The following is a 24,320-nucleotide window of genomic DNA, read 5'->3' as shown; positions in this document are numbered from 1 at the left end:
GCCGATCACATCGGTAAGTCGCTCCCGGACGATCCACTGTCTTTCAGTGAGGGCCTCCATGGTCCAATGCAGCTTCACGGGCGCCAATATGGCTCGCGATCACACTCATGGAGCAGAAGTCGAAGTCGTCGTTCCGGGAGTTACGCAGCCGCGAAGACACATTTCATAAGTCGGCAAAGGTGCAGCCTGTATGGGTGGGGTTCGTGTCGTCTTTTTCTTTAGCTAGCCTAACCTTTCTCAACGGATTCGCAGGATCGGCGGCTTCATTTCTGTTCCCCAGAGGTGAAAATGCGGACGAAGACAATAAGACAAATCCGCTCGTTGTGGCTCAACTCTAGAGGTCCCTTTGTCCCGGGTTTCTAATACCAAAAAATGTGGAGAAATGTACGAGCCGCCATTACCCGTGACCCGTAAGGAAGTGGTACGTTGGCACGCACGGGGACTGCGAGGGGCACACGCATGAGTTCGGAACGCTGCGCTTGGACTACTGTGCACGGCTTTGCGTCGCTCTCTTTACGGCGCCAATAAACGCTCAAGAACGTCTTTCCCTTTTCGTAACATAAATACGGGAAGCTAGCCAGCGTTGCGGCGAGTATTCTCCTGGCGAGCTGGGTACGCCATTCTTCAGCTACGACCGGCATGGGATGGATCAAGAACAAGCGCGTGTCACGGCGGGCTGTGAACACGAAGATCATCAGCGAGGTGGACCAGCTGCTACAGTCTCAGCAGTTGGACCTTTCCGCCCTTCGTGTCTTTCACGGGCGTCTTCGAGCGAGCAATGCAGCATTGTCTGCACTTAACGCCGAGCTTGAAGCCCACCTGACCGACGACCAGGCAGCGGAAGACTACGCTTCGGTCATGGAGTATGACGACGCAGCGACCAGCGCGCTGGCTTTACTCGAGCATCACATGGAGGTGTTGAAGTCATCTTCGACCCTCCAGACTGCTCCTCCATTGGATGACGCCAGCGGAGACCGCCGGGCTGCGACGTCTACCGGGCCGCCCATACCACCTACTCGTGAGTTTGGAGCACGTCTCCCGAAGCTAGAACTGTTGCGCTTCGACGGAGCGACAATGCGGTGGCAACCTTTTTGGGACATTTCCGACATTCCGTTCACGAGAATCCGCAGCTGTCCAATATTGCCCGCTTTCATTACTTGCTTTCACTTCTTGACGGAGCTTCTGCTGAAGCCGTTGCTGGCCTGCAAGTGTCAGAGTCGTGTTATCAAGGTGCTCTTGATATCTTGAAGAATCGTTTTGGAAATTCTAAAGTGATCGAGCTGAGGTATTTTGAAAATCTGCGGAAGCTCAGGGCTGTCAATTGAGCCCGCAACGTGCCCGCTTTGAGGAAGCTGTACGACCACGTGCAAAGAACCGGCGAGCACTGGAAAGCTTGGGCATTGGAATTTCTTCTTATGCGGCTATGCTGAATGGAGTGCTTTTAAAGGTGATACCTGGCGACATTACTGTCGATTATTTCAAACAGCGGAGCCTTGCTGCGAGCACCGCTTCCCCGAGCAGTCGGAGTTGTTCTGCCCAGCACGTGGGGCATCTACTGTCTTTCTTGCGAGTGGAAGTCGAGTGCAGAGAAAGAAGCTTCCAGATCAGCAAGCCTCAACGAAGTGAGGAGGGTGACCGAGGGCCCAAGAAGCAGCAGTCTATTCCGACCGCTGCCGTCCTTCACAACAAGTCACAGACTTCGTCTTGATTCTTTTTATCCGCCAAAGATCATCGAATGGTGGAATGTCCGAGCGACATCCCCTTGGCTGACAAGCGAACCCGCCTAGCAAGTGACGGCTGATTCTTCAGATGTACTGCCAAGGGACATCTCGTACGAAGGTGCCGAATAAAGGTCCGGTGTGGGGCGTGTTGGCGACGACATGCTACCACGATGTGCACCACTGGCCGCACTCGAAAACTATTCGGATCGGCTGCAGAAACTCAACATGCAGCGATGCACGTTAATATGCGCAAATCAGCCATCCCGCGAATCGCCTGCGACGTCTTAGTGCAGACGTTCCGGGCGCAGATTATGGCTTCGTCACATTGCTGTTACGTCCGTGGAGTTTTTGATAATGGCAGCCAGCGGACTTTCATCCGACAAGACGTCGCCTCTAAGCTCAAGTTAGCTGCAGTTGGCGAAGTCGATCTGGACATCAGCGCTTTCGACCGATTTGGAGGTCCCAAGAAGTTTAAAGTTGTCAGAGCGACCCTCCGCAGCCAACATGATAGTACGGGTACAGATATGTGAAGCCATCGTTGTGCCTTACATCTGTGAAGACATGGCTGAAGCACAGAAGGGCAACACGCTCTTGCAATGCCTGGTCGCCGAGGGGACGCCAGTGGCTGACACCATCGCTTTCCCAGGCATGGAGTTCAACAGGGCATGAGCCTTCTCTTTGGGTCAGACCAGATGTGGAAGTTCATTCCAGAAACGAGCCAGCTCCAGCGGGAAGAAATGAATCCTGCTTTGGTTGCTGTCAATACAAGCCTGGAATGGACATTACAAGGACCGGCATCTCTGCAAGACAGCAATAGATGCCAAGGAAGCACTCTCGTCTGTGTTCTCCGCAAAGACACGCACGACAATGAAAACCTCTGTTGCTCTTCTCGGCGGTTTTGCGAAGTAGACACTTTTGGTCTCAAGATCTCTTCGAACTGGCATCTCGATGAAGATATATTGCGAAAGTTCAAAGATTCAATTGGGCTGGTGAATGTGCGCCATGACGTAGAAGTGCGATATGGGTCCAGACCAGTCTAAATAGCCGACGACCGAAAGATTGCCCTTTCGAGACTTCACGGAGTACCTGGACAACTTTCTTGAAACGAAGAAGGCATAAAACCGTACGGTAAGGCTGTGAGGCAATGCCAGAGGGATGAACACGCAGAAAAAGTTGTGAAGGAAACGTGTGGTTCAGATCGTGCTTACTACATGTCACACCATGAGGTCCTCCGAGAGTTGTCAAGAGCCATTCGATTTCGTGTTGTTTATGACGCATCTGCAATGCTGTTGGGTCCCATTTCTTGAAGCAACGAATCTCAACTGCACCTCCAAAGAAAAGAAACGCCCGCGACTGGCACCTCGAGATGACCGTTGTAACCACTCCATTGACAACGCTCATAGGCGACTTTTTCACAGTGTAGTCAGCAAGGCTCTCGCTGAAATACGTGAGAGTGACGGGGAGGCTACAGCCAGGCAAAGCGTGAAGTCCTCAGACATTGTGAATTGTTTTCACTTTTCTTGCTGCAAACTGTTGGGACCACAGCGCTGCCGAGGGACGGAGCCGGCAAATTCCGGTAGCTTTTCTGGAACATGGACAATCGACGATAGTGTTTGCCGAAGACGGTCACACTAGGACCTGAAAAGTTCAGCTGGCGTGCAGTATATAATTTACTAGACTAAAGTAACTGTTGTGTGTGTGCTTCTATGCGCGTGAGCATTTGGTGGGCGCGGAGGATGTTGCGGATTTCAAATTTGCCGCCAACATGGACGATGATGATGATCGTAGAGACGCTGGTAAGGAAGTGGCACGTTGGCACGCAAGGGAAGTGCGAGAGGCACGCGCATGTGTTCGGAATGCTGCGCTTGCACTACCGTGCACGGCTTTGCGTCGCTATCTTCACGGCGCCTATAAACGCTGAAGAACGGCTTTCCCTTTTCGTAACAGAGCATGCGTGCCGGCTGCTAAAAATGAATTCCGGACGAACCACCGAGCCGAGCAAATGGCTGCGCATACCTCGGAGCGCAAGGCCCCTGACAAGTGTATTCTAGGTTGTTTTGCTCGGAGCTTACCAGCTCGTAGCACCCAGCTTTGAGGCGCGAGGACAGGAAGAAAGCTCCAGAACCTGCAGCCTTTGTAAAACTATTTAGGGCCTTTTTGAGAGAAGTAGTTTTTGAGTTCGTGCACATTGGATTCTCGCGAGGTGTTAACGATGGGGCCAAAACACTGAATGTTCCCCAGGATGTTTAACTGTCTGGTGCCAATTACCTGCCAGATTGTGACGCCTTGGGCAACTTTCACGTGAATCGCAATGAAGGTAATTAAAAATCGTACATCTCAGCACATCATACCTAACATGACCGTGAAGTTCACGTCGCGTAAAGTTAAATTATAGCTTGCTTTCATCCCCCCGCGTCATACCTCTCACAATGCGCTGCGCTATCAACCAACACTCGTTATGCTACCAGCGTTTTCATTTAACGAAATATATTTGTGGTAGCGGAGGATCGGCCGCCTAGCTAGGCAACAGTTTTTGCTATAATGGTTATGATAACACTCCCTAGCTACTGACCCGATAATTTTATTGCAAAATCGGAGTTCACCGGGCACCTATATGCTGTTAATTTTGGATACAAACTTGCTGTTAATTTACTCAGGTGTTTCACTATACTCCCAAGCCACTTCAGGCGCCACGTTGAGTAGTGATATTTGAAACTGTTGTTGCCTCGATAAGCCTTATTCGTGCCCTAGAAATGAATGAGACTCCCTCGTTCCCAATACTTCTGCGTAATTCTTTCTTTGACTTGTCAGCCTTGCCTTGAGTTCGTAGTGCATTGGTACAAAGTTCTCGGTCGAAACTGTGTGCAATGAACCCCGACTCATTCATTCATTCAAGTGTATTATTTCATATTCGATACTGTGCTTCAGTGCAACATGTGTCGCCGGATTACTGTTAGAAAGTAATTTGTTTCTCGAGTATTGCGTGCCTCCTGGTTAATGGGCAGATGGTGATTTAAAAATCACCCATTTTTAGATGTGAGGGTCGTGCCCTTGAACTTGCGCGTAATAAGTTGGTGTCAGTGCTGACGCCAGATTCAAACGAAGCTACGCTTACGTGGCGTCGACATTTTTCTACAATTGGCTAAATCTGCCTCAATAGCACCCAAAAATCCGATGTTCGGAAATTGAACATGGCAATTTGTGGAAGCGCGAAGAGATTACGTGGCGATATGATGGAGATCTCTGCTATGTGCGCAAGCACGCCACATTTGGTTCATATGCGTCACCAAGTCGGTACAAATGAATCGCACTTGTTGTCTTTAAAGGGGCCATGAAAACAAAACGCAAGTTGGCTCATTAAAAACAGTGCTTTGCCCCGGCGAAAATGGTGCCAATTTTATTGCAAACCTTAAAAAATTGTCGATGTATTAAACAAGACCTACATGAAACAGTGGCGCCTTTCCAGTCACCTTCTGGTAGTTTCTTAATGACGTCTCAAAATCATGTTTGGGGCATTGGCGGCCGTCGGCCCAAGCTGCCGCCAAGGATTATGACCGGTCGATTGTCGTGGAGCCTCCAGCTGCGTTTGATCGTATCACTTGAATGCGAACGTGTAGTCAACACACTGAATACTATAATATTAGTGCTTGCCGCAATACCACAGCCCTGCCCATATTACGTTACTGCCACGTGAAATGTAAAAGTGTTCAAATGTTATCTGCAATGTTTTCAGTTGAGAGCTTCTTTTGTGGCTGGAATGAAGCTGAGTAAGTAAGGGGACCCTGAAACACTTTTTTCAACTTTTTTTGAAATATTAAATGCTTGCAGAACGTAGTCACCCAACACACCTAGTACTTAAATTAGGAGGTAGCAAAGTAGCTCAGCCAGAAATTGCGGCTCTATTGTCCATTAAATGAGTTGTAAACTCGCTCAAAATATTTTTCTCTTTTTCCCGGTCTTAACGTCATTCGAGGGCTCAAACTACGTCACTAAGGTCATGTAGGGGCTGTTGGCCGGATGTCCTTCAGTTTCAGCAATGAACTCTTTACGATAGCAACTTGAAAGAAAAAAATTAAAGGGCCCATCTCCCCGCGAGGGGCACTCGAGTAAATGCGTCGCATAGGGGGTGGGTGTATTGCGTTAACGTTTAGTGTTTGGGGAGTTGGTGGTAGTAAATGCGTTGTATCAGCAGCTTCTTGACGTAGTTTGAATGAGTCAAGGATATAAGGCGCGTTCGTAGCCTTTCATTCTGTGTCGGTTTTGTGGCGCAGTGGGAAGAGCACCATGTACCTCGCGTTCCGCCCACAGGTAGTGAATGCGTTGTATCAGCAGCTTCTTGACGTAGTTTAAATGAGTCAAGGATATAAGGCGCGTTCATAGCCCTCCATTCTGTGTCGGCTTTGCGGCGCAGCGGGTAGAGCACCATGTACCTTGCGTTCCGCCCGCAGGGTCGTGGGATCGAAACCAGGCGCCGGTAAGCATTATTTTTTATATAGTGTAGGGGGCGAGCGATGTGGACTACTACGGACGCCTAGAACGGGTGACATCGTGAGTTAAAGAAATGCGCTGCATTTAAAAGCCCCCAAAACAACGCAGAAATGGAAGGCGTATCCGGTACGACGAGCAAATCACGCAGTGCTGCTCCGTGCTGGCGATAACATTAGCTTTCGCAGTGATTCCAGACGCAAAAAAAGAGTGAAAGCGCTTATCGAACGTGTTACACGGTCCCTTTAATATAGGATAGGTTTTTTTTTAATTGAACAAAGCTGTATTTTGTCTTCATGGGCCCTTAATGCGCGGGCAACAGGTTGTCGCAGTTCTGCGCCTGTCGCTTTTGCCCCCAACATGGCGCCGTGCCTCTGCCTTTTTTTGCGCCGTTGTTGATCACAGGCGCTATGCACATATATACAAACAAACACCTGAGCACCGAACCCAGTAACCCTTAACTGCGCTGCGTCACTGCGCAGGCGCTGCGCACGCTCACATCCCTAATCATTTTTCTTTTGCGCTCTAATATCGTTTGTTGACCCTGCACGGGAAGCTTCGGAGGCTTCAGAGCTTCAGATAGGCGCACAGACTTCCTGCTGTTGCCCTTCCTAGTTCTTGCGTACTAAATAAAGTTCGGTCTCACTGGCCAAGCGTGCAACGACACAGTTGCTGCAATGGCTAAATCGCGCTCGCCCACTAGTGATCGGCCAATGTGTATAACTTTTTCGTGAGGAGCAAAATGTAAATGATGCAAGGTTCACTTTCCACAAGGCACAAGATTTTACCCGATATTTGTGCTAAATATTGTCTCGTACGAAGCTCAGACGAGGTCACAGCCTCAGACGACGACGACAGAGCTCCGCAGTGTGCGCAGTCTGCGCATTCCTGATGGCCGCCATGTACATAGTGTAAATAGATTGCTCCTCATCTACCATGGTTCGTCTCATATCTGCCCTGCCGCCACGTAATATTTTGATGGAGGGTGCGGGTTTCATCCCCGTTACGGCCCCGAGCTTCACCACGTCTCGGCTCATGAAGAGGTCTCATCGTGGCTCTTGAATTCCGTTGGCCCTTCCAAGCCCCAGTGAGCCATGGATGTGACCATCCGTCAGCCCCGTGTCGGCTATCGTGACCCGCTGAGGCCAGACGACCTTAGCAGCCGCGACCTGACGTCAAGCCGACGCCGTTCCCCCGCCCAGATCTCCGGCACGTCTCCAAGGGCTCTGCACTCTTCTTTGTGACGTTGGCCGGAACTGCTGTTCTGGGGCCGGTGCTCACCAGGACAACCATGATCATCGTGGCGGCAAAGACTTCCATGTGTATTCTCATCTTTCGTTCTCACCTCCATCTTCTGCCTACTTAGGCCTCGAGCACGATGGTCGCTTGCAACCGGGGGCCCATGAAATAATACGACGATGAAGAGGGCAGCGGCGCGTAGCTGTGTGGTCACAGCCTCCGACGTTGGCGAAGCTCTATGAAGCGCGCAGCCTGCGCGTATACTGTCTGATGGTCGACATGTACATAGTGTAAATAGATCGCAACTCATCTATCATGGTTCGTTTCATTGTTGTCCTGCCGCTACGTAACAATATTGAAGCCGTGAATAGGAAATATTAATTTCTTGCGCAAGTTTGGTGCAAGTATCTGAAGATACGTTATGCAGGTCGCATCGGCGATAGCCAACGTACGCAACGCATGTCTTTGTTTCTGATAGCCTTCTTTCAGTTCATAGAGAGGCGGAGCGCAAGAACGAGGGACAAAATGACGCCGTAATAAGATTCGTCATTTTGTAGAGTCACGTGGTCTGTGACATCGCCCTCGCGGGCTTTGGATGAAATGCGCCGACCGGCCACCTGGGTGCCAGATACGCTTCGAACGCGAGCAAAGGAATCGCTGATACCACCCGCACTGTGACAGGATACTGAAGATAATCAATGGACGTAAACAGACAAGCGAGGTGGAAAAAAAGCGTTGTCGATGCTGTTGACTCGATTCAATACCTGTGTACCTTTCATCGTATCTGCCAGAATTTCATTTGCTGTATTAGGTCACATAGGGGTTGAGTCAGAACAATATTTGCGGTGAAGTCATCCACAATAAAAATCTCTGAGAAAGGTTCTAGTGGCGAGTGGGAGACGGTTCACTAGTTAAACTTCAACCAGCGTGTTGTCTTCTCAATACTCCGCCCCTTTCCTTCTTTTCTTGGTGAGGCCAGATAAGGCAAATACAATTTCTTCGGTTTTGCAGCCAATACGTCCGTGTTGAGGATTCAGAAAGCCCACAGTTTATTATTTTTTTTTTTTGTGGTCCTGCAGGCGGCATTGTTTCGATACAGCGTGAAAATCCTCAACTTCTGGTGTGGAGGAACCTTGATAACCAGGAACGTGATCTTGTCGGCGGCACACTGCTTCCATAACTCTCTGTAAGTATGCCAACGTGAAGCCCTTCTGGGATTTGCAGGGCTAGACCCTGGCAGCAAAAGTTTGAGAAAGTGCGCATTGCTTTCCGATGCAAAGCGTACAGCGAACATGAAGTGGGGGGGGGGGGGGGGGCGGAAAAATGTTTCATTGTTGATCGAGTGATTGACAATCAATTGTTAAGACAGGGAGGAAGAGGGGGATAAACTTTATTGGGAGCATCGTAACGTGGTGTGGGGCCCTCATTCCAAGACTCCATTGGAGACCCCTGCCGCTACGGCCCTTTCCACCCCGAGTGTCGGTAAGGTAAGAAGGGTGATCAGAGACCACTGCAGTACATGTTCACATTGATGTCTCGACTATGTTCATTAGTAGAGGCAGTCGAGCATCGGTGTCTCAATCGTGTGCGTTACTAAGGTAACCTCAGGACAATATTCACAGATAAGCGCTATCATTCGTGCTTGGCCACTCTTCACCGAGGCAGTCGAGTCGCTAGTTGCGCGGGTAAGGGAGTGCGAAAAGGCTATCCCAAGCCCACGGAAATAGAAAATGTGATCGCTCATAGAAGAAAGTATGGTTAACATAAATTTACATGGGTTTATGTGTGAGTCTGGTGCAGAAATCGGCAATTATTTGGACATGGTAGACTAGGAGGTTGTGTGAATAGCGTGGAGGACGGCGCCATTTGGGTATATTTTCACCTGAATGCGACACATCGTGGTGCATTTCTCACTCGTAAATTCGTTGTGGGGCGGCCGTTGAGAGTTGTAATCGTGGTGGTAGTGTTGCAGCATATCTTTGTATGTTCGAAATGCGGCGCGGTATCCATACGACGGTAAAATCTTTACTACTTAGCAAAGCTTTACTACTTTCCCCCGCGTTTTCGCCGCGGATGCGAAAGTTTATCTTTTGACCGCAGACGCACCCCCTGCGACACACTACTTGCAGCGCATCACGTGATTCGGCGCTCCCGCTGTCGGCACTACGCAGAAGGCCCCCTTTTCAGTCGTTCTGCTTAGCTAGCGGCGGCGGCCGCCGCTATTACGGGCGCTCAGCTGATTGGTTGCCGACCAACCCCGCCGCCTCCTACGCATGCACCGCTGGGTTGTTTCGGGCCACGTGAATCGTATTGCGCCCGGCAAATAGGAAACCGCGTTCGTCACGAATGAAAGCGAGGCGGGGCTCCATCTGTGAGCATTGCATCGGACCGAATGGTGTTGAGCCGGGGTCGGCAATACAGCTACATCAAAGGCTAACCAAGCGAAAGCAAGACTCAACCAGAATAAGCCAAGCTTTTTCTTTGCATATCCAAGATTAGCTGAGATATGCCGCAGCCTTTTTTTTTTTTTGCCTTCTGTTCATTGTGTCACTTGGCAGTTCTTAGATGCTAAGGCAGCTGGCCGAACATGGTAAGTTGACCCGACGGCCGTGCCACATCAGGTTGCATACGGAACTTCCATTTCACTTTATCTCCCTGAGCATTTTGAAGCGTCTCCCGTGTAGCCAAGGGCGTCCGCAGAACTTTTTGCAAGGGGGGGGCATCCATCAGCAAGGGGGGGGGGGGGGATACGGTTGGATCAACGTTTATAGTATCTATAAACGTTGGGTTGGATAGCACCAGAAAGGCGTTATTTGTGGTTACAAAAATTACAAATAAACGTTGGGTTGGATAGCACCAAAAAGGCGTTATTTGTGGTTACAAAAATTACAAACAGCGAATTAGAACCAGACTTGGAGAATATACATTGGATTTTATTACCAAACAAAGAAATAAAGTTAATAAAGAAAATGTGAAAAGTTACGGTCACTTTGTAAAGGAGAGTGGTCAGTCTCGCTGCGGGAGGGTTCTCGACTCACGCCAATTGCACACAGCATAATACGTTCACATACACACAACTGCACTCCGCCAATCTTTCTTGAATAGCAGCTCCAGACGCCTCGGGGTTTTCTGGGCAAATTGCGAGATGACATGTGTGATGAAGTCTGTTGAAATGGCTCACACAATAAAGATACTACTGGCCTCCCTGACTTTCAATGCAGTACAGGCATACAAGCGCCTTGAGGGGCTGATTTATATGTTTTGTTTCGGGGCTTGGGTGGTGCCAACATTTCACTATTTCGAAGGAAAGGGTGTACTAAGTGATGGGATGGCACGGGAGGATGTTACACTCTCCCTACTTAGTGTAGCATTGAAGATTTTTTGCTAGATATAGCTGCAAATTTGTCCGAAAACTGAAGTTCTTGTGGTAAGACTGCATAAATCTAAAGTTTAGAAAAAAATAAAAAAAAGTCAAACCTTTCAGAATTGTTCGCTATCTTCAATAGCCAGCACAGGCAGTCCTAAAGTGCAATGTTGAACGCAGTCCTGAAAGGCATTCCATACGGATACGCAGGGCCTGAGTGTGCTAATCATTTGAGTAGCGTGGATTGTTGGGCTAGTTGGTTCGCGTACATAATTGAAAAAACTTTGCGCTAAAGGACGAGACAAAGGAGGGAACGTCGGTGTGGTTTTCTCCTTTCTTCCGTCCTTCAAGGAAAAGTTATTTTAATTATGGGCCAACCAAGCTGTGCAGCTTTTTTGTAGTGCATGAAAATATCCGAATCTCCAGGGGGAAGCAGTTGCCCCCCCTTGCCCCCCCTTCCGGACGCCCATGCGTGTAGCCGTTCTTTCCCTGGTTCCTTCCGCAGACGGGACACACGCTACATAGCCCGCATCGGCGGCGTCAATTTATCGTACTTAACAAGTGAGCGTTTCATTGAACGTCACGTGGCGTCCGTGCACGTGCACCCGGACTTCGACGGCTGGCGGCACTACGGCGACGTGGCGCTGCTCTTCCTCAACCAGTCGGTGCAGCTGTCGCCCTACATGCGGCCCTTGCCCTTGGCCTGCCTGCCCGCCGCCGGCTCCCTGCCCAACGAGAGTGCGGCCACTGTAATTGGATGGGGACACGACAAGTTCGGTGAGCGCATAGTAACCTCTCTGACGTCACTTCTTTTAAAGCAAAGCTTTCTATGACTTTCTTGCGCCGTAAATCGTAACACAAGAACGCATCTCAGGAAAGTCTACTTTACGCATTTTTTTTTTTCCGAAAAGGGCGCATGATGATGGCGATGATGTAAGGCGAAGAGCCTTAAGAAAAGAAGTGTTTTCCGTGGTCGGAATCGAATCTCGGTCCCTAGTGCTATAAAGCCGACGTCTATCCGACTGCGTCATTCCAACAAGGTCGAATCATAAGAGATTTTGGACTTTGACACAGATTGCATTGGAGAAAGCCTTCGCGTTTTTACTATCGTTCTCTTAAGAAAGGAAATTTGACTTGTTTCAATGAAACCAAAAGGGGAAAAATAAATTGGCCGATATCGGCATATTATAGTGCCAAAATTCCATTCCTGGCAACAGTTCTCCCTTACCGCAAAATATGGCTCATTCAGAAAAAGAGCCAAGCAAAGCTGCCTCAGACGTTTCCCGGTTCTATGGAATGTGACGTCATATACAATGAATGGTAAAACGTCGTTGGCAGTGCTGGTTTAGGTATTTTTACAAAAAAGAAAACAGTGTGGTGAGGACGTGCAAATGTAAAATAGAGATTTTGAAACATTTCTCTGCGAATATCATTTCGAGGCGTGTTATTAAGGCATACACTTGAGTATTAAACCTTTATCCTTTTGTCTCACTGCAACTGCCTGCAACAGCTGCTGCAACTGCTTTGTCCTAATAACAGTGAAACCCATTTTATCGCAAACTTTGAAAAGTAATGGAGACATTAGAGGAAACATGTGAAGCAGTGGAAACTCCATAGCTACTTTCTAAGAAATTTTCTATGACGTTACAGAATTTTGTTTGTGCGATTGCTAACCCATCGCTAAGAAACATGGCTGGACGATTGTGGTGGGGACTCTAATTCCGTTTGATGGCATCACGTGAATGCTAACGTGTAGCTAACACACTGAAATAAAGTTTTTATGTGGGGCGGTATGACGTAACACCTGGTCATAACGCGTCCCTGCAGCGTGAACCTGAACGTTTGTCGATACTTCTAGGATTTCTGTCGGTTAAAAACTTCTTGCGTAGCCTAAATTAAGATCAGTCAGGTAGTTTTTAAGCCTAGTTCTTTGCAAATAAGGAAAGTTGTAATTTTTCTTCGTGTCCCCTATGATCGGTACATATTGAATGCTGCTGAATTATGTCATTCCAGAAAAATTCTCTAGCTGGCCGTCAGTTTCAGCAGGACGGGGTAAACTCCTTTTAACACGAAAGTTCTGCTACAACTTCTTTTTGTTCAACTTCTAAGGGATCATGTTCCCATTTATAGAGTTGTCTTTATTTCTTAATGCACTTGTCTGCAATGAAGCAGCCATTACATGCAGTTTCCGTATCGGACGCCGCAGTGCGCAATCGGGATAGCTTGTACGTGCGTATTACCTGTGCGTGCGTTGAAGGTAAATCATCCTATGAACTGCTTACAGGTGGACGGCTACAGATGGTCCTACAGCACGCCAGGATACCGTTAGTCGACACCCAGTCGTGCGAGCGGCGCTACCAGGGGCTGTCAAACTACGCTGACAAATTCCCTCACGGCATGAAAGGCGACTTCATCTGCGCTGGGAACACCACAAGCGGCGGCGTCGATGCCTGCCAGGTAACGGTCTCACGGAGCCCGTATTTCTGTGTCTGCGTATTTCTTGTTTTATCCACATAAAATGATATTTGGTCAAGGGTAAAACTGAGTTTAAAAATGAGGGTAAAATGAGAGTAAAATGAGTAAGCTAAAGTCTGGTATGTATGTGCGCAGTCGGGACTGTGATATAGCGAGGCCGGAAACAAACAAGAAACAGGAGCGATAAAATAAAAAATTACACACGATTTGGCCGTGTAACCCACGCACGAGAGGGTAACCTACATTCCCTCTTATAAGGCGTTGTCTAGTGCCCTAGTGCGGGGACATATTACTACTCCGGGGGCATGAAACACATCAAAACGCTTCAAAAGTTTCATACAGGCCTCAGAGGACGGACGGACACACTTTTTTTGTGGCCTAGTGATTGACCTCGGAGAAAGTAATTGCTTGATTGCCTGACGGATCCAATCTTCTACTGCGGTATTTATTTCTCTATCCGTGCATATCACTTTGCTAAGATGACAGTAGTAAATGTGCCGCGTTTGCTGTGTCCTAGGCCTAATGTTTGGTCTTTGAGGTGAACTCGCGTCAACTATAGTCTGCCACACATCACACAACTGGATTCAGAGTGTCTGTCCAAAAGTTTCTCTCAAACTTCGCATGCGCACCCTTATGCTCAGCCAATCGCCCCTCTCCCCTCTCCGATGCGTTTACGTCTTGGTATTCGGCTTTGTAAGCGCCCTGCCCTTCGTCCACTCCATCCGATTGCACTGACCGGGGAAAGACATGTAGTCGGGGAGGTGTCCTAGCTTTCCTGCTGCTACCCCAGGTGTCGGCACATGCTATACTAGTTCACTCCTAGGCCTACTCCTCATAGATTACTAGATTACGACAGGAACTTTGAGATGCTGACATAGCAAAATGTATGGAAACCTGGACGTGTACACCTCCGCTGTGAAATTAGCCATGTATGCCGGCAGCACGTATAAAGACCGGGCGGTCGTTGTATGTCACCACCGTCGCTTCAGCATACAGCGGCGCCGGTGGCGAAGCGCTCGTCAGTGGAATCGTGGTGGCGGTCAGCGCGGCGTACTTGTGCATAGCTTTCTGCCGTTCGGCTGAGGTTCTGCTTGCAAAGCCTAGGTAAGCACAAGTGCTTTTCTAGATTGGTAAACCATGCGAGTGGAGGCGACCTTTGGTAAGCCAGCCCTATGTATGATTTACGCCCCTACTCAGTAACTACAAATCGCAGAAGATGCTCAATGCACCAAGTTGGAAGGCGAGCTGGAAGTGCAAGTCCCTTCTTTCGTACAAATTTCTCATGCTCGCTGCGTGTAGTTTGCTGCGTGCAGTTTGGCCCATCGAGGAATATATTGCAGCTAAGCGCTCTGGGAAAGCCCGAATGGGCAGCCGATCGAAATATGCTGCAGGCCTGTGCTTTGGCAGTTGACGACGAAATGGCGGTGTGCACGAGTGAAAGACAAAGTTGGGGTACCTTCTAAGGTATAAACAAATAAAAAGGCTCAGAGACGACACAACGTAACCTCAATACTTACTCTAGAAGCGAGGTTTCTTGGTATTCACGAAATACGTTACCAGAGCCATTGGGAATCGCTCCCAAAGTAAATACTCCATGACGGTAGAAAGTTATTCCTGGACGTGCAAAGGCATGGCTATATGCCTGTTATCAGACCTGGTTGATCGCAAGTGAGTTCATGAATTTTCATAAAAAAGAAAAAAAAAAGAAAAAAATCTCTTACTGCGTGGATGAGCGCTGAGAAACAAGAGGGGGCGAAAAACTTGCCTTTATTTTCACTACTGAGTGCTGCGGTCGCGTTTTAGTACAAGTTACCGCCTGCGTTTGAATAAACAGGATCTGCGTCGCTTGTGCTGCACTGAAGCCGCTTTTCCTAATTGCATGACCAAGGCATTACCAAGTCCCACGTCATTAAAATTGCAGAAATTTGAAGAATTTTTATGTGTGAAAACAGTTAGGCGGTTTTTTCGTTTTACCAACCTTGGATTTTTTCAGCGGCCTTAGATGCCTCAATCCAGACAGCAAATCACGTGAAAGCGCGGGACCGAATACCAATTTGTTTCATCTGTTAGACCTCAGTTCTCTTTTATTTTGTTTATAAACACGCATGAAAACGCGAAAAAAAATAGAACTGTGATTTTAGTTCTCACTATTTTTTTATTTTTGTGTGCTCCCATCAACGGACGGTGGATGCCGGATTCGCTGCCACTAACCGAATTGGAAGGCTTTTGTTCCGTTTGTTTTATATTTTCTCATGTTTCTTTCAATGATTGATATTTACTCTTCCAACGTTACATGTATTGACAAGGCACTACAAAGTTCGCGTTGAGATACTAGGCATAGATTGCTTACGCGTTAAAAACATAGGTTGAAGCTAATTGACACACCCTGTCACTTTTTTTAACGCCTTGCCAGCCTATTGGTGCCAGCTTTTATTTCACAAAGGTGTTAGAATGGGGAGAACCGGGGAGAGGGTTTTTAGCTTGGGCTCTTGGGGGATTGAATTACTTTGGTTCTCTATAAAATGACCACTACAAACCCGGTAGTTCCCGGTTAGCTCTAAGTATACGCGCTGTCACTTATGGAAACAGAAGGCACAAAGCTCACGGTTGCAAAAAAAAAAAATTGTAACCTGCCGCGACGTTTCCACGGCCATACGGTAATCGAACTCGTACAGTCAGGATCAATTTGAAGGTGATCACGGGAGCATCGGTTTTTTTTTTTTTTTTTCTTCATTGCCGGGTTTGGACATCAACTAAAACAAAAAGGCATGAACAACAAGGGTAAAACCGCTAACGCCATGGTCGCTAGCGTAGCTCAAATTAAAAACGCGGCATGTTCAATACTTTTTCCACCTCCAAAATCCAGTCCGGTACACACGGCTGGACCTTCCACACTTCTACTATCCGTCTGACGTTCTCGCAGAAGTACTGCCTCGCTGGCCTGGCATCGATATCACTGTTGCGGAAAGCCATGCGAGACCTCCATATGCCGTGCAAGACCAAAAGCATTAACAAATCATAAGGTACACCATTACAGTCTTCTACACACAGGAACCGTATGCCGTGACAATCAAGAGGGAAATCCTTTTTCAGGGTACGCTGTAGCACGTCCCAAAGAAAGACCGCGTCCCAGCAATCCAGGAACACATGTTCAATTGTTTCGGGCTTCTTACACAGGGTACAGTCCACACCCCACGGGACAAATAGGCCCTTCTCCTGCATCCACGTTTTCACAGGTAAAACACCGGCGTGCAATTTAAAGAAAAAGGATTTGACACCAGGTGGAACCGCCATTGCTTTGACCCGTTTCAGTACATCTTGGCCAGTTCCTGCACAGTACAACGTTCTATACAGTGGAACTGGCAAACAAACATCAAGGAGATCTCTATACAACTTTTTCTTCTGTACATTGCACAAGTATTCCATGGAAAATCGTGCGCACAAAAATTGAGCCGCTTGGACAACTTCACGCAAATACCCATGAATATCGCCGGCTAATGGTTGGGTTGAACTAACAACATACTGTGGTAAGACCCTGCCCAAGCGTACCTGAATAACGGTGCGTAAGAAAGGATCTTGCACCTCGCGCAGAAAAAAAAAGGCGGTTTACAACTTGACGCTGAAAAAGATGTGCCAGTGACAGACCCCCGGAGCGGACACGTCGAAACAAGTTCGTGCGACTCGTCCGCTCCCAAGTAGACCCCCAAATAAATACGGCAAACACGCGGTGCAGCCTTTGCACATTTGCTCGCGCACAGTGGAGCACTTGCATCACGTACCACACTTTAGCCGCGAAAAACAGATTACACGCTGTCGCGCGAGCGAACATTGACAGCATTTTTCCTTTCCCTTCCCACTTTTCCGTCCTATTGCGCAGCTCTGTCACCTGCCTTCGCCAGTAAGGATCGCTATCGCGGTAGTTTTCTAGTGGCACACCGAGATACTTCGGAGGCGTCTGTTCCCAGCTTATACCTCCGTATATGCTTGGTGTCGCATCCCAGTTACCATGCCACAGGCCCAAGCATTTTTTCCAGTTGACAGAGCTTCCGGTACAATAACAGAATCTTTTAAGTATCTTAACGGCCTCCCCTATGCTGCTTCTGTCTTCAAAAAAAAGAGCGATGTCATCGGCGTACGCAAGCACGCGCACTTCGCATGACTGCAACCGAAAACCGCGTATACTGACACTGTTCTTAATGCTCAAACAAAAGGACTCTATAAATAAACAGAAAAGTAAGGGCGAAAGAGGACACCCTTGACGTACCGAACGTGACACTTTTACTGGAGTGCTGAGTGCCTTGTTTATAACAAGACTTGTGGTGCACTCCTTATACGACATACGCACTCCATCAGTAATAACCTTTCCAACGTTGACGTGCTCTAGAGTAGCAAGCAACAGTTCATGTGAGACCTGGTCAAAAGCTTTTTCCAGGTCGATCTGAAGGAGGGCCACAGCGGACTGCATGCAATCGCAGCATTCTAAAATGCTTCGAGTTACATGGATGTTGGTTGTAATTGAGCGACCTTTTATTCCACAGGTTTGGTGTTGCCCTACCAAGTCTTTCATCACAGTCTGTAGTCTTTTAGCGAGTACCTTCATTAATATCTTGTAGTCTACATTTGTTAAAGTTATGGGTCTGTACGCGTTTACGCTCATCAACTCCCTTGCATCCTCCGTTTTTGGGATGAGCACAGTATGAGATTTCGAAAAGGATGGGGGCAAAGTTTTAAGTTCATAGGCCTCTGCATATAATGCACAAAGGATGGGGCTGAGTTCATCTACGAAAGCCTTGTAAAAGGCTCCACACAAACCATCAGGGCCTGGGGTTTTACCCGGACTTAGCTCAGAAATCGCTTGCTTTACCTCATCGATTGAAATAGAGGCCTCAAGATATGTCCTCATTTCATCTTCTACAACAGGCAGTAACGTCATGAAATCCTCCTTAAAAACATTCGGGTCTATGGGATGACGTGCAAACAAGTTATTATAGAACTCGAAAAACGCGCGCTTAATTACTTGCTGGTCCTTATACACCGCACCCTTATATTCAATATCAGTTATCATGTTTCTGTTTGCATATCGTTTCTCCGAACTGATGGCCCTCTTAGTGGGGGCTTCACCCAAAAGCAATTTCTCCGCCCTCGCTCGCACTAATGCGCCATGATACCTTTCTTCTTCCATGGCCTCCAACTGGGCTTTCAGTGATTTAATGTCCTCTTTAAAAAGCCCTGGTGATTCGCACTCCAATTCTGTAAGCTTTTTTAAATTTTCACGAATCACCTTTTCGTTTTTCATTTTATTATTTCTGAGGACACTAGACCTTTCTAGTGCCGTTATCTTAACGTTCTGCTTGAACATTTCCCACTGGAAAGTCAAGCTTGTCTCACTCCCATCTATTTTTTCCATCATCCCTTTTACATCTGCTACAAATTGTTCATCTTGTACTAGCTTACTATTCATCTTCCACAAATCCCAGTTAAACTTTGACGCTTTCTTCTCGGGCCTGCCGAGTGAAAACGAAACAAGGCAATGATCGCTAAAGGATATAGGAAGGACAGCGTACTGGCAGCACTCAGGCACAAGTTCTAGCGAGACGTATGCTCTATCCAGCCGGGCATGGCTGGCACCCTGGAAGTGTGTAAACTGCACCTGATGTGCGCCACTAATTAAGTTCCCCACATCCTCCAAGCCAAAATCAGCCATAATTTCATCCAGTACTACAGTACTTCCGTCACGAAAGGGGGTGGTGCTCGATTTATCGCGAGCGGCACAGACACAATTAAAATCTCCCAGCACAATAAGAGCACGTTCTGTGCCGAGCCAAGCGCGACACTCTTCAAAAAACCCTTTTCGTTCATCGACCCTTATCGGCGCACACACGCAAATGACCCGCCATTCTTTCGACGCAAAAACAAGATCACACACCACCATCCGCCCCCTCGTATCGGATGTGACGGCTTGAACCGTCGCCCCAATACTCTGGCGAATTAATAAGAGGCACCCAGCTGAGAAGCCCACTGCATGGCTTACACAAACTTGATAACGTGCACAAAAACTACGTACCATACGCTCAGTATTTTCTTCGCTTTCAACTTTCGTTTCTTGCAAAGCCACTATATCAAGGTCTTGCTCATTTATAATGCGGTACAGCTGACTTTGTCGCTTGCGGTCGGCTAATCCACGCACGTTGAGAGTGGCAACATGCAACGTTAAGTGGGGTGTGACGGAAGACATTTTGTTCCTAAATGAAGAATATATTCAACTTACGGCGTTCACACACACACACACACCCACACACACACACACACGCAACCACACGCAAAAAAAGAATACCGTCGACTTACAAGATACTCAAAACGGAAAAAAACCCTCCCTCCCTCTGCCCTAAACACCCAAAAAAGAAAAACCCAGCGAGCCGACGACCATCCCTAGAGCATAACCTGAACTTTTTTGTTTTAAGTGACACAAAGACTTTCCAACGGCATCTTAGCAGTCCGGAAAAAAGTGGTGACAAGTAGCGTGTTCTTACGGGCTCTTTGATGCCGCTGGTCCTCTGTCGTAAGGCGTGCTCGGTTTTGGCTTGAAGCTCGAGCGCCTCGACGAAGTCCCCGTTGCAGACACCTTCACAGGTCCAGATCCGTCCCCACCTCCCTGCACCCCCACTTTCTCCTGGCGTGGCCTTTTCGGCAAAGCTTGGTCGTCGTCGTCTCCATTTGAGAAGTCCGCTCCCTGAAGGGGAAGGAAATTTTCTGCACCGGGCACCTTGTCCTCGACGTTCACCGGGCCTCCACCTTCGGCATCACCTGTCTGGATGTCGCTCTGCTCGGGTTGCACGGCACTGGCCAAGGCGGGAAACTCGACCAGGGCCTCCACTTTTTTATCAGAGTTCTCCTTTTGTTGCGCTGCAGCTGCCACCCCAGGGTCGTTGCCGCCCCCTGCTGCCACCTCCTCTGTCTCCCCCTCGTCCATAATATACTCGGTCTGTTCCGGGTCTCCTCGCGGTCCGGCCACCTTCGCGTACGTTCGCACGCACTCGCTTGCTTCATGCCCGAAACGGTGGCAGAGTGTGCAGCGGGGCACCTTACAGTCTCGCCTCATGTGCCCCGTGCCGGAGCAGCGCAGGCACTGCGGGGCCCTGCCAGGTACGACAACGAGCGCCTGCTCACCTGCAACACGGAGCTGGTGCGGCAAATCGTCGGCTCTCACGCCCGAGTTCAGCCTGAGCGTCACCGACCGCGTCGTCGAGCCTTTGTCCTGCACGCCCCTGACGCGCCAGCGCTCCCGGGACACGTCAATGACTCGGCCGTACGGTGCCAACGCCGCGCGAACGTCGTCGTCCGGAACATTGTGAAGGAGCCAGTGTATCTTGAGGCGCACGTCTTGATTTGCGGGGTCGATGACGATACACCGGCGCTCCTTGACCCTGACGTCGTCGCACGAGAGCATCCTCTTAACCCCGGCGTCGTCCTTGAAGGTGACGGCCCACACATGATTCATCTGATACGCCCCCAAGGCAACCACCTCGGGGAGCAGAGTCAGATGAGCCAACATGTCCCGGAATTCTTCCACTCGATAAGGCCGAGCACGTACGTCAGCATGAATAAAAACTGTGTTCAAAACACATCGTCCTGTCGGTAACATAGGCAGTGAAACTGGGTAATCGTCAGCGTCCTGTTCAAAAAGCCTGTTTCCGCGACCAGTCATGGTCGCACTAACCGCTCCAGCGGAGCCAAGCATCCTGCGGCCGCTCACGAGCGTAACCGGAAGCAGAATCCCGGGAGCATCGGTCAGTGGACATTTCGACCTACAAAGCAGCCGTTTTATGAACTTTGGAGATAAAGGCAGCAGCGCCTTCTTCCCCTGGTTGTCTCTTGCATGATACAACCCTGATACAACAAGCAACATGACGAGGCTGCTTGATATTTTGCCACCCAAGCGACCACCTTCAAATTGATCCCGACTGTACGTATAGTGCGCGTCAGGCTTGTAAGGCAGCAGAGCATGTGGCTTCAGAGTGCGCTGGCGACACCTGCTGATAGCGGCTGGATTGGAGATAGCTTGAAATTGCGCATGCGTGAATCTCGTGCAGAGCCGGCCGGTAGTCGTTTCGCATGTGCCATCCTAATTTGCAGACGCCACCACTCTCTAGGGGCGCTGGTCTTCCACTATGCCAGCCGTGAGCGTTTACCGGCCAGATGGACGCGTCGTTCGGCGTGATCCACTATCCCCGCAGGCAGTTAAGCGAGAACACAAAACGACCTGCTATAATTTTAGGAATCCCACGTTTAGGGAGCGAAAAGCACGCAACAAGAATGCCCTTCAGCACTTCGCGTCGACCCTTTTGTGCGATTACATAACGGCTGCGCTGATAATACATCCCGTCAAATTACGCGCCTACGCCGTGTCCCCGCCTACGGCTACAGAACGGAAGCGCCTGTACAGAACGGAAAGCCACTACAGAACGGAAGCGCCTCTTGCGGGGGGTTGTATCCCTAGGTTTGAGTGGCCCATGCTAAAAGAGCTTGTCCGAGATCGACGCATGCGCAATGGCAAGCTATTTCGAACCCGGACGCTATCAACAGATGTCGCCAGCATGCTCGGAAGCAGCGCACTCGCTTGACCGAGACAAGTCTGACGCGCACTGTACGTGCCTTTCTCGTTAACCCACACGTATCCAGGTATCCCATCTGGTGTGGAAATCATAGTGATTGCATCTAGTGCAAATAATTTATGGTGGTGGAATTGACTATTAATACTAATAAGTTTTTTCGCATTCAAACCGGGTGGAGCCAGGCGTACAGCGCCGCAAAGAGCACGCATATCAATCAGGCCCGTACGCCACCTCACAAGCGTCCGTCGAGTTTACGTAGTCGTTATTGCATCTAAGAACCTACACATCTGCCTAGAATTCGTTTGACCGCACATATTCGCTCACAACAACGCGTAAACATTAAAAGAACCGAAGCAAACACGACAAAAACAACGGAAGGCTGCCTAGTTCAATGCGCCGGACCATTCCAGTAACGAGGGGAGTACCGAGTGGTGGCGCCACCGGTGTAGCTTCCCGGTCCTTATAGACTTGTACCTTGGCTAGGCAGGCGATCTCAAAGCACTTTAAGACGGCTGTCATTAAATGGTCAGTGGGCCTTCGCTCTTTTTTTTTCTTTCTCGAAGGTTGATATCCCTCAGCAGCTACTAATCATCAGATTGTTGCCTAACCATCAGATTAGGCAACAACCTAATTGCGGTTCCCTCAGTCAGTCTCTCGCCGCTAGTGTGAACGGCTTTGGGGGAGCTAGCTGACACAAAAGCGTGAAGGTGCCAACGCAGCATGAGGTGTACTACTTTTGGCTTAGTTTAGAATTAGTGTAGTATTAGTTTAATATCGGACCGTGTTCACGTGCCCTTTCTGTTCTTCCCTCCAGCAAGACTCTGGTGGCCCGCTGGTGACGAAGGGTCAGTCGTTCGGGCGAACCTTCTTCGAGGCCATCGGCGTCGTCTCTTTCGGCGTAGGCTGCGGGTCAGCCTCGTACCCGGGCGTTTACACCAAGGTATCCAACTCCGTGGACTGGATACTGAACGTCATTGCTGACGCTTTGCCGGATGAGGGAACTAGGCCAATCGAATAGAACTGCACGAACAATTTTTTTCCTGGAGCACTTGTGTATTGTGTGTCCTGCACGTGGTGACGGCAGTACAGGGAGCACGCAACGAACACACGCACAGACGTCCGCCGTTTTCAAGTTAGAAGAATTCGTGAACAAGGCATTTAAATAGGTAAAACCTTGTCGAACATCTTATAGCATACTTCGTAGTTGTATAGTTAATACAAAAAACTAATACATACGTAATTGATATTACCAGTGTTCTTATATTTAGGAATACATTTTTGCGAGACCAACAACACAAAAAATGCGTTAAAAACAATGATTGAGAAAAAAATGCAAAACCGGCTCATGCTCGAGTTCAACCTCGTGGCAAACAGTGCGACAGTACCAGCACAACAGCGGACAGCGAAACAGTGACAAAAGACCCCAGAAATGGCGCAGTGCGATGCGGGAAATTTGAATTGCTTTGAGCAAACCCCCCATCAAGTTTACCATGAGAGGAGCAGAACGGAAAGGCAAGAGCGTGACAGCTGGGCGGGCGATACCAGAGAGGAATTTACATGAGAGGGGCTGCAGATGACTGTCTTATTTTAGTTTCAGCTTCAGTTTATTATAAACAAACAAATACACAAATTTAGCATACAGAAAAGGGGTTGAAAATTGAACAACACTGCAGGTGAGACCAATGGTGAAACATAACAAAATAATAGTTAAACGCAGCCAATGAACAAAAATAAATGCATTGTAATTATACAATCGCAGCATTGGATGACATTTTCTTAACTGTCCCGCATAAGGGGCGAAGCTAGCAGATATGCGGCCAATATTTTCTGTAGCACTCTGTGGCGACTACTCATACTCCATATCGATACACGTGTTTGACTACTCAAAGACCATCGTCTTTTGATATTTGCAGCGTAGTAAGAAGATACGCGGCCAGTTTTGTGCAAAGTGCAATAAAACTTTAGGGAAACCCGAGAAAAAAAGATGTCTTTATATAACCTAGCAGCTGGCCGTCCTCTTCAGTCAAATGGTTCTACGTCATTGATATCAATCCCGGGGTCCTCACTAATTCATTTGCTTGCTTCCCTCCTGGGAGAAAGATCCCAATCCCTCTCCTCAATATGTATCAGAATGCCATGCCACCTGCTCCTCCCTCCTGTTTGAGAGCAGGAGGGTGGCCGGCGTACACCTTCTCCTCTATCATATGCTTCAGCAAAGGGTGCGCTCTTACCGTTTCGTATTCATTATGCACCAACTCGCCGATGCTTGAAAGCTAGGCTTCGTTGATTTTTCATTTCTACGATGGTGTCTCTAAAAATACGACGATCGTGTCTTCTAGCAGCGTAGCTGAAATACTGTGATGATTGTAAGGCCCTTTTAAAGTGGCCGGTGCTGCGTTGTTCTTGTTGAGTGCGACGAGAGTG

The 24,320-nt window shown here is 48.6% G+C and overlaps 1 protein-coding gene across 1 annotated transcript; it reads left to right on the top strand.

Moving 5' to 3' along the window:
* Window positions 1-639: 639 nt before the first annotated feature.
* On the top strand, window positions 640-22,914 carry LOC144175264 (venom protease-like). Its single transcript, XM_077704358.1, has 6 exons — window positions 640-1,018; window positions 7,409-7,512; window positions 8,525-8,631; window positions 11,315-11,586; window positions 13,094-13,266; window positions 22,711-22,914. Exons 1-6 carry the CDS (start codon window positions 640-642, stop codon window positions 22,912-22,914), a joined length of 1,239 nt encoding a protein of 412 aa, XP_077560484.1.
* Window positions 22,915-24,320: the final 1,406 nt, after the last annotated feature.

Source organism: Haemaphysalis longicornis, unplaced genomic scaffold, assembly GCF_048455015.1.
Source record: "Haemaphysalis longicornis isolate Haplotype H1 unplaced genomic scaffold, Haemaphysalis longicornis Haplotype H1 scaffold_3, whole genome shotgun sequence".
Lineage (NCBI taxonomy): Eukaryota > Metazoa > Arthropoda > Arachnida > Ixodida > Ixodidae > Haemaphysalis > Haemaphysalis longicornis.
The sequence above is the reverse complement of the archived record's forward strand: the minus strand, read 5'-3'. Positions and strand labels throughout refer to the sequence as shown.

Coding starts and splice junctions, on each gene's coding strand:
- LOC144175264 (XM_077704358.1), top strand. CDS start 640: ATGGGATGGATCAAGAACAAGCGCGTGTCACGGCGGGCTGTGAACACG. Junction 7,513..8,524: donor CAACCATGATCATCGTGGCG/GCAAAGACTTCC, acceptor GTGGTCCTGCAG/GCGGCATTGTTTCGATACAG. Junction 8,632..11,314: donor CACTGCTTCCATAACTCTCT/GTAAGTATGCCA, acceptor TTCCTTCCGCAG/ACGGGACACACGCTACATAG.